General features: G+C 39.1%; 1 protein-coding gene across 1 annotated transcript in view; it reads left to right on the plus strand.

Annotated features, from left to right (window-relative positions):
- Window positions 1-8,265, plus strand: part of LOC109917113 (growth hormone receptor) — a 108,506-nt gene extending 100,241 nt beyond the window's left edge. The window contains exons 10-12 of the mRNA XM_020516897.2: window positions 1,438-1,528; window positions 4,967-5,036; window positions 5,810-8,265. Of these exons, the coding sequence (XP_020372486.2) occupies window positions 1,438-1,528; window positions 4,967-5,036; window positions 5,810-6,778 (1,130 nt within the window). The 3' untranslated portion in view covers window positions 6,779-8,265. The remainder of the gene's footprint in view (window positions 1-1,437; window positions 1,529-4,966; window positions 5,037-5,809) is intronic.
- Window positions 8,266-15,426: the final 7,161 nt, after the last annotated feature.

Genomic DNA, 15,426 nt, shown 5'->3' on the forward strand with positions numbered 1-15,426 from the left:
AATGATAAGCTTTGCATGGTCCTCTTGCATGCAGATGTAATGAGCTGAGAACTGTGTAACTGTCAGATATAAACCAATCCCATCCAAAGTAAAGTTACACCCACTGTCTTGCCAGACTCCAAACTTAGACTGAATGCTGGAAAGTTCTGCCTAGTGTCTATGCCTGCTCTTTGCAAGACCTATCTGTTTAACCCCATCCCCCTGCTCTTTCTCCTTCAATAATTATCAAATTGCCCTCTGATAGATATTATTGAGTTTGCTGCACTTTTAGGTCTACCTTTAGCCTACAGTGACGCTGATAAATGACTGTTTCTACCTAGCATAAATTCCAGTTCTCATAAAACATCACGAACATCACCACAGGAGATTGATAATTTGGTAAAAAGAAGATGCTGCTTGAAAAATGTCCCTAGGTTTTGTGTATGGTTATTTTCATATCGAGTAATAGCAATCTAGAGGGTATGGAAAGGCCCTTTGGCCCATCACACCTGCAGTCAAAATCAACCACCTAACTATTCTAAACCCATTCTTCCACACTTGGCCCATAGCCTCATATAACTTGGCATCACAAGCACACATCTAAATACTTCTTAAATGTTATGAGGGGTTCTGCCTCTATCATCCTTACAGGCAGTGAGTTTCAGATTCCTACCACTCTCTGGGTGAAGAAAGGGTTTTCGTCACATCTCCTTTCACTTTCTGCCCCTTACCTTAAATCTATACCCTCCAGTCATTGATCCCTCCATCAATGTGAAAAGTTTCTTCCTGTGTACCATCTATCCCCTTATAATTTTATACATCTCAATCATGTTCCCTCTCAAGCTCCTCTCCTCAAAGGAAAACAATCCCAGTGTGTCCAATCTCTCTTCATAACTAGAGCTGTCCAGCCCAGGCAACATCCTGATAAATATCCTCTATACCCTCTCCAGTACAATCACATCCAACCTAGAATGTGGATTCAAGAATTGGGGCCATTCATCAAATAAAACAATGAATGTGGTGACATGGCTACTTTTGAAGCAAGGCTTCACAGAGATTTGAACTCAGTATCTACTATTCACAAAGCAGATGCTTTAACCCACTGAGCCACATCACCACCACTTAAGTCAGCCCCTTGTCTCCAGTTGAGAATAAAATAGGGAGATGGAACAGAGGAAATAAAACCATGATCTCCTGTACTGAGGACAGATGGAGCCCCCATCACCTCCCCAGTATTGAAATTTCTATTTAAGAGAATTCTGCGTCTTCGGGTGGGATGCCTCGAATTCAAATTCCACCATTTGATATCGCAGCATTCAAACCTAGGTCCCCAGAACATTAACTGAATTTCTAGATTAATATTCTAGAATTATACCACTAGGCTATCACCTCTCTCACATATAGATAAATCACCACATAACTTTCTAATGTTGGATTTTTGTCTATTTTGTCTTACAGAGGCAGGAATCTTGTTCAGGCTGATCCTGGTCTTTGTTTTCCTGGGCACGGCCTTGATGATGCTATTAATCCTATTTACTAAGAGCCAGCGGTAGGTCTGACGTAAGCATGACAGATGATACACAATTATCAGAAATTCTGTTCAATCTCTTCACATAAACAATCTGTGAGGAACGAAAGGGCTTTTTGACTCATCATGTGTGCTGACTGTCTGAAGGATACTTATTCTCTGCACTTCTCCATGTGCCTTGCTGACTGAAGCAGCTCTTCGTAGCCAGTTCTTGTGACCTTTTCCTGTAGGCTTTTAAATTGTAACTTATAAATATCTATCCAGTTTTAGTTGAAGAGTGACCTCGGTTCCTTGTAGGACATTGCAACCTATGAATTCAAGTATCAGTGGCTCAATCCTGGATGACTCATCAGCCTCTACCCAACACTGGGCTTTGGAACATACAGTAAGATTTCAATATTCATCTGCAACATCAAACTTATACGTATAGTAGACAGTGAAGATGATAACAATCAACTGCAATAGGACTTGGATAGGCTAGCAGAATGGGCAGATGGAAATTGAAGTGCAAGCTGAGAAGGGGCAAGGAGAAATAAAAGAGACTTAATTTGATTGGTTTGATTTATTGTTGTCACACATACTGAGACACAGTGAAAAGTATTGTTTTGTGTGCTATCCAGACAAATCATATCTTACATAAGTACGTCAGGGTAATAGAACAGAGTATAGAGTATAGTGTTACAGAGAAGGTGCAGAGAAAAATAAACTCGAATATACAAGATATCTGCTCATAAATCTGATAACAGCAGGGAAAAAGCTGTTCCTGGGTCTGTTGATACGTATTTTCAAATTTGTGCATCTTCTGCTTGATGGAAGAGGGTGGAAGAGAATATAACTGGGGTGAGAGGGGTCCGTAATTATGTTGGCTGGTTTCTCGAGGCAGCAGGAAGTATAGACTGAGACAATGAAAGGAAGGCTGGTTTTCGTGATAGACTGGGCTATGTTCACAATTCTTTTTAATTTCTTTTGGTCTTGGGCATAGCAGTTGCCATACCAAGTGGTGATGCATCCAGATAGAATACTTTCTATGTTGCATCTATAAGAATTGGTAAGCGTCATGCCATAATTACAAAGAATACACATAAACAGAGGGACGTAGGGTTAACATAGTGGGGCAGATAGTAATGTCATGGATTAGATGCCCAAGCTAATACATGACTTAGAAGGTTCAGCATGGTATACTGGTTAGTAAAGTGAGATCACATGGGATTCAAGGAGAGTTTACCGATTGTGTACAAAATTGGCTTGACGGTAGAAGACAGATGGTGGCAGTGGAGGGTTGTTTTTCAGACTGTACGCCTGTTGACCAGCAGGGATAAGTGCTGGGTCCACTGTTTGTCATTTATGTAAACTATTTGGATGAGAATTTAGGGGACATAGTTAGTAAGTTAGCGAATGACACCAGAATTGGTGCTACTGTGGACAGTGAAGAAGGGATTACTAAGATTACAAAGGGATCTTGATCAGCTGGGCCACAGGGCCAAGAAAGAGTCTAATTTGGATGAATGCGAGGCATTGCTTTTGGTACGACGAACAAGGGCAAGATTTATACAATTAATGGTAGAGACCTGGGTACTGTTGTACAAATCAGAGACCTATGGGTTCAGGTATTTAGTTCTTTGAAAGTTGCAGGTACACAGGATGGTCAAGAAAGCATTTAGCATGCTTGCCTTCATTGCTCATTAAAGAGGTTTGTCGAATCATGAGGGGCACAGATAGCAAAGGTTCTTCCCTAGGGTAGAGGAGTTCAAAACTAGACGGCATATTTTTAATGTGCGAGGAGAAAGATTTAAAAGGGACCTCGGGGCAACTTTTTCACACAGGGGGTGGTTTGTATGTGGAATGAACTGCCAGTGGAAGTGGTAGATGCAGCTACAGTTACAACATTTAAAAGACATTTCAACCGGTACATGAACAGGAAAGGGTTAGAGGATTATGGGCCAAATGCGGGCAAGTGTGACTAGTTTAGTTTGGGAAGCTTGGACACATTGCACTGAAGCATCTGTTTCCGTGCTGTAATACCCCATGACTCTATATTCTAACATCCAAAAATCAACACCTAACAGAGAGTATAAAACTGTACATGCAGTCAAGACAGATGCAATAGAATTCACAGTAATCCCCATACCAGACGTTAGTGACATGATGGGTCAGCAAGTTCAAGAAAACTTTACAATGGATTGCAATTCTTCATTTTTGATAAACTGCCAAAATCTGCTCCAACTTGGACTGTCTCAAATGACTATGTACATACATTTTTATCAATCACTTTCTTTTCCTGGGACTACACTGCCCTGGATTCGCAAAAATACTTTCACAGAACAATTAGAAATTTTCACTGATGGTTTCACCAATCATACTGCCCCTGGGTTTTTCTCTGAGCTCTCCTCTTGCTCAGTTGCATCAAGAAGCTCCTTGGACTCCTTCCTAAGTCTTAAAGGTACAGAAAAATTCAATATGCCCTTCCCTTAACAAATCTATGATTTTTCTTGATTCATCCACATCTCCTTAAATAGTAGTTTATACTGCTTCAGAATTTTCTCCCAATAAATTGCCCACCATCAAATTTAGGCTGACTTACTGGCAAGTGATTATTCAGGATAGCCCTTCCTTCATTTTTAGACAAAATTCACAGTCCTCTGAAATTTATCTCTGTAGACATATAGGTTGTTGTGAATGGTACTGTAATTATTATTAGCAGCTGAACCTCCTTTCACCTAAGGAATATGAGGATAGTGTATGAAGATGGTGTTGACGTAGAATATGAGCCACAATCTTGTTGAATGGCAGAACAAGTTGGAAAAATGAACAGCCTTGCTTTTACTACTCTTGTTTATGATGTTGTAATGTCCTTACATGATCAGCAATAGTAACCTGTTCTGATTTTACTAAACTAAGGTAACAGCGTAATTTACCTAACAGCACAAATCGGAAGTCAATTGGCATCATCCTCATTTACTTGTCTTAGTGCTAACATGTATTGCCTTTGTTCACGTGTTGTTGGGAGACCTCCATTTCAGTATTTAAAGACAACTGATACTTCAGTCGTACCTGAGCTGCAGCCTAGCATTCCATTTAAAACATATTTTCCTTGTATCCCTGTTACTCTTTAATCCCCCAGCTAGGTATTGGAGTCTCTCTGTTACAGTATGTTTCCCCTTTAACAGTGAGCTCCCCGTTAAGGTTTAGCATCTTGATGTTCTACTGGCCAGCTTTGCACAATCTGACATCATGTCAATCGCCCTACAATGATTTCTCAATTTCAGTTCTGACAAGGGAACATCAAGCAAATCCTGCACTGGCAGAGGTTGTAGGCATGTCACATAGGCATTGGTAATATGGTGAAGGATTTTGTTGTATGTGCTGTATACTGCAGTGATTTTAATTCAAGGAAGGGACAAATTTACCCATAATATATCTTGAATGTATGATAAATGAACATCTTAAAATACTTTTCAGATTGAAGCTGTTTTTCCTGCCTCCTGTTCCTGTACCCAAAATCAATGGAATTGATCCTGATCTTCTTAAGGTAATCTGAGTCTTTATAAACAAAATAATTTCTCAGTAAAAGCAAAAAGAAAGAAACATAAATAGTTATGATAATATTCTGTTGACAAAATTGAAACAGTCCATAACAGTTAGAAGAACAATGGGAAAAAAAATGATGCATGTCAATTGATAGGCTAAAGTGTGCCAACACAGGATTACATGTCTAGGAATGTGTTATACATAAAAAAAATACTGCACTGGCAGTATGTCACATACAGGTGAAGCATGTGGAAATATGTTACACAGAAAGTGACGCTTGCTGTGAGTATGTTACACCTAAGGAGACACACACGGGAAATGTGTTACACACAATGACATGCATGGGGGGATGTGTCACTTGAAGGAAATGCGCGATGCTAGGAGGGTGCTACATACAAAGTAATGCACGGGATGTGTGTACACTGCGAGGGATAAGGTGGCTCTGATTTTAATGCCATTTGCAGGAGGGCAGGGCATTCAGAATTAAATTTAGTTTTATTCACTTTCACTGTGGGGCAAGAGGAACCCTGATGAGAACCTCCATCACCAGAGTTCACCTAGTTTGATTTGATTACCTCAATGCAAACTGCACTGCCCAACATTAACTGTGAGCAAGGCTGAAAGAGGAAAAGATTGTAAATATTTAAACATAGTTTACAACTTAATATAAAACAGAGTACAAATCAGCACCCAAAAGAGGTTAATCAGTATTTCAGGTGGACAGCATTTGTTGCAAAGTTTTAATTTTTTTTAACTTTTAATTTTTTTTTACAGAAGGGTAAAATAGATGAAGTGAACTCAATTTTCGCAAATCACCTGGGCTACAAGCCTGATCTGTATATTGATGACCCCTGGGTAGAGTTCATTGATATTGACCTTGATGATCCAGATGGAAAGACGGAATTGTTGGACACAGACAGACTTCTTAGCCATGAACACCCGAAGTCTGACAACTGCCTCAGTCTCAAGGATGATGACTCTGGCCGTGACAGTTGTTATGAACCAGATGTTGCTGAAGATGTCACTGTAGCTAAACAAAGTGTCAATGAATTTGGCAGGCTCCAGCTGGAAGCCAGTGAAAGAAAAGAACACATCAAGAGCAATACTGGAGCTCCTGTAGGTATTTCAGGTACAGATGTCAAACAGAGCCAGCAGCCAGATGGTGAAGAGTGCAAGTGCAGAAAAATACAACTGGTTACCAGAGACAGTGGTTTGTCAACAGCAACTAGAAGTGAACCACCTCTTCACAGTCAACTCAGTAACCAGAGCTCCTTTGGGAAAATGGACTTTTACGCACAGGTAAGTGACATCACCCCTGCAGGTGGTGTCCTCCTCTCCCCAGGGCAGCAGAACAAGCTGAAGGTATCTCTGGCCAAAGAAACCTCACTGGATCCAAAGGCAAATCAGAATACCAAACCATTAGACAGTGCCTACACATCTGAGGTTGATGCAAAGCAGTTATGTGCCATCAGCTTGGACAACGAAAACTTACCAGCTGCAGCTGAAGACCTTAATCTAAGCAATTATTTCACTGCGGAAAGCCTTGCAAGTGCCACGGTTGGTTCTTATAAACAAACAGAAATCGCTAGGCAGCCAACAATACCTGTCCCGGACTATACCTCAGTACATATGGTGGACTCCCAACAGAGCCTACTGTTGAATCCAAATGTGCTGCCGAGCAAGAATCAACCCACCCTAGCTGGATACCTGATGCCTGAACAACTTGGTAATGTCATCCCCTGACTTCAAAAGCCATGAAGTGTAGACTGCATCATTGTAAGCGTCTGTCACAAAGACCTTGTGTTCAATGATTTGCGTAATATTCCCCAAAATACAGAATAAGGTACAACTGTTATGAAAAATTATGATTGATAAATTAAGAGTACAAATTATTTTTAAATGTCAACTATATTTGTTAATGTGAGATAAAATCCTGTATTTTTATAAAACAGAAACAATTTCTAAAGTTAAACCAGTGCCATGTAAAAGGAGCTGGATATGATTGGAAGAGTGTTATCTGTCACAAAGATCAAAACACTGTTCCTCAGCAAACCTGAATTCCTTGGAAAAGTCTGTACTCTCATTAACTGGTTATTTAATTTCCAGAATCAACAACTGTGTTGCTTCCTCAAAACTGTATCCAAAAAGAATTGGGAATGGTCCAATATTAGGAATGCTTGTAATGTGTCACCACTTGTATCAAAGAGGGGGTGGTGGTCTTTAAAGAGTTGCAATACTTGGCTTATCTCACTTGGAAAGGATTTCAAAAAGAAGCCACACTTTAAAGAGTGGCTTTCAGCAACAAAAGAAATCTCAGTGTTGTGAAATCGTTTCATGAGTGTAATAATTTTGATCTCCTTGAGGGGTAACTGAGCACTTAACTGAAATTCTCTGTACAAAACTCCCCTTCACTGACTATTATATAGTAACAAACCACAACGTCTGGACAGGCAAGTAGAGAGTCACAAACTAGAATAAGCTGTAGTTTTGCATCCCCTCAGTGTTCTATCATTATATCATTGCAATGTAGGATTTTTAATGGAAATGAACTAAAAAATGCAAAGCAGACTCATTTGCCAACATAGAATATCATCTCCACAATTTATTAAAACTTTCACTCAATAGAAATCATCTCTTTACGCGATGGCGCATCAACCACTGATGCTGTATGCTGATAAATCCTGCCAGTCAGGGGATTCCTGAAAAACAGGTAACTCTATTACAAGTTTAGAGACTGGGGATTCATTGTTTACAAACAGTAGAGTTGGACTCAGTGCAGTGGCTCTTGGGACAGCTGGAAGTTGATTCCATTGTTCTTTACAATGGGGCTGCTTTGGTTTCAGGGGTGATCACTGGAGCTGTCTAGACAGGACAGTGGACTCAGGGGTTTTTGTGTTGGCAAGAAACCTGATTTCTCAACTGAATTGAGAAGACAAATCTCAGAACATTCATCTTTGTAAATTGAAAATTATTCTGAAACAACAATACTTTCATAGGCTTTTTTTCCATTTGTGTTTTATTTTTGAGAGGGAGACAGTATCTTTACAGATTAAGTCCGTATGTTATATTTTGAACCGTGGCCCACACATTGATAACATTCACAAAAAAATTTTAAAAATCTAAGTTCAGAGGCAGGTCCAGTGCTATTAATTAATGATAACCAAAGTTTTTGTGGGACAGAGAAGGCAATAGCGATAGAACTCAGCAGGCCTGGCAGTGTCTGAGGACAAACAGAGTTATTGTTTCGAATCTAGTGAACACTGATGAAGAGTCACTAGACTTCAAACGTTAACTCTGTTTCTCTCCACAGATGCTGCCAGACCTGCTGAGTTTCTCCAAAAATTTCTGTTTTGCTTTCAGGTCTATATCATCCGCAGTTTTTTATTTTATTTTAGTAAATAAACAATAAGAGTTTGGTTTGAAATTACCCTGTTCTGGATGTTTTTAATAACAAAATGATTGTAACAAGTGCACGTTTACAAGTAGATTATATCAATGAAAATTTGATGGTGAGGATTTTATTCTGTGCTGTGTAAACTGAGTGGATTTTATTCTCTACCACATATCCCAAAGGAGGAGCATAGATGAAAAAGCTTGTGTAACCACCACCTCATTTTTTTTGTTTAGATTCCTAACGTAGACTCTCACACACTTGCTCTTTGTCTTTAATATAGGCTTCATGAGATTTAAAAAGAAAAAAAAAGTCAAAAAACATTCTCGACATTTCATCAAGATGAATGGTGAAAAATGGTGTTACCGTCACTAATACTAGTGGTGGAAATGCCCCTTACCAAAAGATTAATAGACAGAGAATGTATAGTCCATGTAGGAGTTTTCAACTTTAGTTGTGCAACTCTGATAAGTCTCTGAGTGATCCTTTCTTCTTCACAATGGATGATGCCATCACACCATCCTTCTCACAATACCTGTGATAACTCCATCTACCCCAGCTGTATTACTTCCTTTTCCCCAAGAGGAAACAGCAATAGATTCAGTAACATCCCACAATCAAGTGTACCATTTGTAGATATCTGCGGACATGGGGAGCAGCAAGCCTGTTTTGCAGATACAGTTAAAGAGTCATAGAGTCATATAGCATGGAAACAGTTGCTTCGGTCTAACTAATCCACGCGACCATGTTCCCAAACTAAACTAGTCCCACTTGCCTGTGTTTGACCCATATCCCTCTAAACCTTTCCTATTCATGTGCTGGTCCAAATGTCTTCTAAATGTTGTAACTGTATCTGCATCCACCACTTATTCTGGCAGTTCATTCTGTACACAAATGAATTGTAAAAAGGTTGCCCCTCATCTCCTTTTTAAAACTTTCTCCTCTAACCTTAAAAATATGCTCTCTGGTTTTGAAATCTCACAGCATAGGGAACAGAACACTGCTATTTGACATATCTATGCCCCTCGTGATTTTATAAACCTCTATAAGGTCATCCCTCAACCTCCTATGTTCCAGTGGAAAAAAGTTCCAGCCTATCAAGTCTATTTTGTTAACTCAAACCTTCCATTCCTGACAACATCCTTGTAAATCTTTTGTGAAGTCTGTCTAAATTAATTATATTCTTCCAATAGGAGAACAACCAGAACTGCACACAGTACTTCAGAAGAGGCCTCACAAACGTTGTCTAACCTCAACATGTTGTCCCAATTCCTATATTCAGTGGTCTGAGCAATGAAGGCAAATGTGCTAAATGCCTTCTTAACCACCCTGTCTACATGTGACACAAATTTCAAAGAATTACGTACCTGAACCCCTAGGTCTCCCTGTTCTACAACACTACCCGGGGCCTACCATTAATTGTATAATTTCTGCCCTTGTTCGTTGTACCAAAATACAATACCACATATTTATCCAAATTAAACTCCATTAGCCACTCCTCAGCCCACTGACCAGGGAATGGAGGGTTTGAGTTAACAAAATAGACTGGATAGGCTGGGACTTTTTCTCACCGGAGCATAGGAGGTTGAGGGGTGACCTTTTAGAGAATTATAAAATCTTGAGGGGCATAGATAGGGTGAATAGCATGGATCTTTTCCCAGAGGTGGGGGAGTTCAAAGCTCTGGGGGCATATCTTTAAGGTGAGAGGAGAAAGTTTTAACAAGGACATGAGGGGCAACTTTTTTACACAGAGTGGTTTGTACTTGGAATGAACTGCCAGAGGAAGTGGTGGATGCCGGTACAGTTACAACATTTAAAAGACATTTGGATAAGTACATGAAAAGGAAACATCGAGAGGGATATAAGCCAAACGCAGGCAAGTCGGACTAGTTTAGCTTAGGAACATTGTTTGCTGAAGGAAGTGATACTACAAGTAGCAATCGTGCTTGCACTTTTCACTTATGCGCATTTTAACTTACGTACAAATTAAAAGCAGAGTAGGCCACTTGATGTACTGGATAATCTTAATCAATATTTCATTCACTCTTTGCAGTGAATCTATATATGTGTTTCTATCCATTTCAAATATCTGCAGTGAGTAATAGAAGATCCTGTGCCAACCAGAAAGCATCAGGGCCATTACATCAATAAATATTTTAGCTTCAACAAAGCTTTCCTCAGGGATAGTAAGAAGTGCTTCTCCAAAAATTCAGTCACAGTGAAACACTTCTTGCTGAAGTTTTGTTTAAAAAGGTCAAATGTAGTATGTAATTACCTCCCTGGAAACAATGTGAATCAAACTAAAAGCTAAGAATGACCTTCAGTTATAATGGTTTAGAAATGAGCAAGAAATGCTGCCTTGTGCGTGATGCCCACATTCCATGAATGAATACTAAAACAATCTTTATTTTAGGCCACTTGATGTTGGCTCCTTTTTCCTGCAGACCATATCAATATATGGGCTGGCCATATTTTTGGGAAGGAACCAACTATTCTGTCACCATGTCAGCACGGTGTCAAGTCAGTACCCAACCAACAGTCAGTACATATAGCAAAACCAATCGACAAATGAGCCTGCATGAGCAGCTCTCTTCCTGTCTAAGTCAAGACAGTTGAGAGGTCCCGGATCTTGGCTGAATGTCCTGATCGTTCAATTATGGAACAATTCTCTGTGAATCTACACTTTTGAGAATATCTCACTTTCTCAGTAGTGCATCTTAGAACTTCATGGGCATGTTCCCCATGATTTTCCAGGTGCCTGTCATTAAAAAATAGGCAGTATGCTTGATGTGCACTTCTGGCAAGTGAGCCTCCATACCAGGAGTGCACATTCAGAAAACTTGAAACATACAACTTGTATATGAAACTCAATTTTCCACTAATATTTTGAAAAAAAGGCACCAACACAGTATTGTCAGGTAACTAATCATAAGCAACGCTCCAGCATGGCTCAATATATTCCTTCTTCCAGTTGTTTAGGAGGGGAGAGAGGTACCATCAACATAAAAAAACTTCAACTGAGAGGGAGACAGTTTTGTTTTAAAGATGTATCTCCTATCTGGGGAAGATTTTCAATTACAGCTCAATTGAAAACAGCCTTATTATTATTGAAAGCAGGGTTTTTGTGGTGCAGTGAAATTGTTCCTACCTTTGAGGCAGGAGGCCTAGATTCAAATACCACCTGCTCCAGCGGTGTGTAACTACATCTCCAAACAGGTTCATTTGGCAAACATCTAGACCTCTTCAGTTGTTCAAACTAGGACTGCACAACTACAAGTCTGCTTCCATTTGGCTGAATCAAGATATAATAAGGCATTTCTGCTATACTCCCCAATTCTGGATCCCAATTCTAATTGCTGTTTGAAGTACTCGTTATAACAGTGGCTGGCTGAAGACATTTAATGCAAAACAAAACTGAATGTACATTAGTCTGAGGCCAGTAATGAATATGGCACCTTGAATCGATGTGTGTGCCATACACTCTTCCCATAGCCCTGCCAAGAGTTCAGCGTGGCATTTTCACGAGTCATGTTAGACCAGTGGCATCTTCATGGGGTGCTCACTCACTGGAATATTCTTCATGCAGTGTCAATATGTACCTGTTCTGTTTCTCATGCAACCGAACAAGTAATAGTGAGTAGCAATACTAAATTACTGATGTGAGCATCATGAGGAAGCACCAGGTGTGATCTCTATCGATATGAAAATGCTAATTAAGCAAACTTAGTTGCAGTTAATCGATCATAAGTCTCTAATTGTTGAACTACTAAGAGCAAAGAAACTTAACATCTGAATCTGCCAATTTAACACCAACTTCAATCATTCAGCAGAAATGTGCTGTAGGCTTCAGAGTATCTATCTGAGTACATGGAACAAACATAGGAGTAAAAAGAAAGGTTTTCTAGTTAATTGTACAAAACACCTTCCTGAGTTAAACTTTCTTGAGAAACAGAAGGTTTTTAGTGTCTAAGGGTAATAGTAACCTGTTCATGATTTTAATCAGAAGCGAAGCTTGATTATCATCAAGATTTAGTCAGAGCTCCACAGTAAATTGATATCCACATAATGGATACTCTATGCCTGAGTACATTACATGAAGCTTAAAACTAGCATGTTTTTTTTTAAAAAGCTATGGTAATGGCTATATTGTCACAGTGCATTAGATATTGACGTTGAAGATTAAAACTTCTGAAGTCATTTGACAGTTTCTTGTTGTCTACAGGACTGTATCTCTGGGGATTTTTCCCTGTCTCCCTGTGAAACCATTATCTTCCTGCTGCTATTTTAAAGGAAGAGAGCTACTGCTTTGAGTTTTTTTTCCCTCCATACTCAGCTGTGAGACTATGTCTTGAAGATTGTTATGCCTGATTTGTGACTGTCGGTTACTAAAATATGCAAAGAACTGAATACTCAAATCAGATAGCTATTTTTGAGGGGGAGGGGGCAAAATCTTCACCTGACCTAGTTAATCACTGTAACAACATAAACTGTATTTTCACTTGCATTTGCTGAAATAATGGGCTCTACATGACACTAAACAGAAAAGGCACTGTGCGACTTTTTGCCCTAATGCAATTCTCCCTGTCATGTATTTGGGCAAAGTTTAGCCCTCAATCTAATACAAATGGCCATTCCTCATGAGGAAAGTTGTACCAACTGAGACAATAAGGTGTAGAGCTGGATGAACACAGCAGGCCAAGCAGCATCAGAGGAGCAGGAAAGCTGATGTTTCAGGTTTAGACCCTTCTTCTGAGTGCAGATTATTTAACAGACAAAGCATCACTGCTGAACTCAGTACTTGTTGGGTTGTAAATACACACAATTTTAATTCTGGGTAACAATTAGGACCTTTAGGGACACTCATACCCAACACCCATCCCTCGAGCACAGAAATATTTCAACATTATGTCAAATTGAAAACATTACCTTTTAACGTAAATGTATTTATTTGGTTCAGTGGTCTGTTGTGTATGTGAATTCCACAAACTGCATGTTGTAAACAGACAGTGTACAGAATGTACACAAACAGTGGTCAAGTCAACCCTGCAGTATTTGTTTTGTAAAACAAGTTCTACTTTCTTTCTAAATTGCTAATCTGAGATATGATGGTTCATTTCTTCGCACAAAGCCATTCTTCAATCATGAAGATTAAACTATTCACGAGTGCCATTAGGCCTATTTTCACTAGGCCTCGTTCTTAGTTGCTAAAAATAATTATGTTTGAAAAGCGGAACTATAGAAACTAATACTTTATCAAAACAAATTGTTGACAATTGCCAGGCCTTCATACCCAGTACTTTGGAGCTGTAGCAATGAATATTGTTGTCTCATATCGCACAGTGTTGCCTTTCTATTTATATAATGCAGAAGGAATGAGGTGATGAGTTGTCTCAATTTGTGATGAGATCTTACGTTTTGAAGAGTTTTTTAGACATAGGCCCACTTTGCAATCATTATAAGTAAGATTTTATAAATCTATGCAAAATACTGAACTAACATGTAGATGTTGTATTCTTTCCTTCAGTTTAAAACAGGAAAATAAATTTTACCTAAATTGGTACAATGCATTATTAATGATGGGCCAAATGGCCTTCTTCTGCGCTGTAATATTTCTGTGATTTTGTGCTGCAAGGTAACTGCAAGCTTTGCAAGATTTGAAATGATACCACATTCATTTGTTTATCTTTTCCCAAAGTATAAGCTGTAATGCAGTCTCAGTTTGTTCAGAAGGTAAATGACTTTTCTGTTAATGGACCTCAGCCCATTTCTGTCATTTCACCTTCCCCCATCCACTTTTCAGTTTGCAGAGGGTCATATACATCCTTTGAGAGGTTGCCCTCTCATTGCTCACTGCCAATGCTATTATCAGACATATTCTGTTTCCCCTGGGGAGGTGCTTTGCTGCAGTACATCACAACAGAGCAGGATAATCAAAGATATACAAGGTGTAGAGCTGGATGAACACAGCAGGCCGAGCAGGAAGGCTGACGTTTCAGGCCTAGACCCTTCTTCAGAAATCAAATGCATTCCACATTATACAGTTCTAATAGCTTCTTTCTTTACAATGCTATATCATATCTCTAATGGATGAAATGCAGTTTAGATGTCAATCTTGTTCGCAATGTGACTAAACCTCCAAATTCTACCAGAACACTAGAACTGACCAGTTAATATCATTTGATAGAGTGACTTTTACCAGTCACAAAAGATCATGTTACTAGTTCCAAAACGCAGAGATGAAGCCGAGGCTATCAACTGTATTTTTTTTGTTGTTGTTTAGTAACAGGAAGTGTCCTTGTTTCCATGACAACATGGCAACACTGGTTAGAGTCTAGTGAATCTAACTCTGACAATATTATTTTTGCTGGATAGAGTTCACTTTGTCTTAAAAATTTTCAGCACTTTATGAAATCAATCTTCTTTTTTAGCATTTTGTGAATCAATCTTCTACCTTTGCCTTTTAGGATGCATAGATAACAGGATTAGATATAAAAGTTCAATCCACAATTTAATCGGATACATTCATGAAACATTACTTAAGATAGTTTATTTTTGATTTCGTATGTGATTACTCACTAGTTTGTGATAAAGTCATGCTCATGGTTGTAGTTTTAAGTTGTATCCTATAGCAAACCATTGTTGAGGTAATTGGGAAACTGCATCAAATATTCCTCTTGTTGTTGCATAGTAAGGAGGAGGCTGCCCAGTGATAGCTGTTGAAACTTTAAGTGTTTGTTCTCCTCTCAACTACTTTCAAGGAAATAATTAGATTTGAGGAAGTCTCTAACCTGACAGGACAGTACTTGCTTAAGAAAGAGGGTTAGATATAACTAGAGGACAAGACAAACTGCCAAAATACAATGTTGCCGGATGAGTAATTCAGAGGCCCACGCTAATGATGTGAGTCCATGGATTTAAATCCCACCATGTTACCCAATTTGTATAAAGCTAGGTTCAGGAATGATGACCATGACAACCACCATTAATTGTTGAAAAAAAA

This window comes from Rhincodon typus, chromosome 3, assembly GCF_021869965.1.
Source record: "Rhincodon typus isolate 14 chromosome 3, sRhiTyp1.1, whole genome shotgun sequence".
Taxonomy (NCBI): Eukaryota; Metazoa; Chordata; class Chondrichthyes; order Orectolobiformes; family Rhincodontidae; genus Rhincodon; species Rhincodon typus.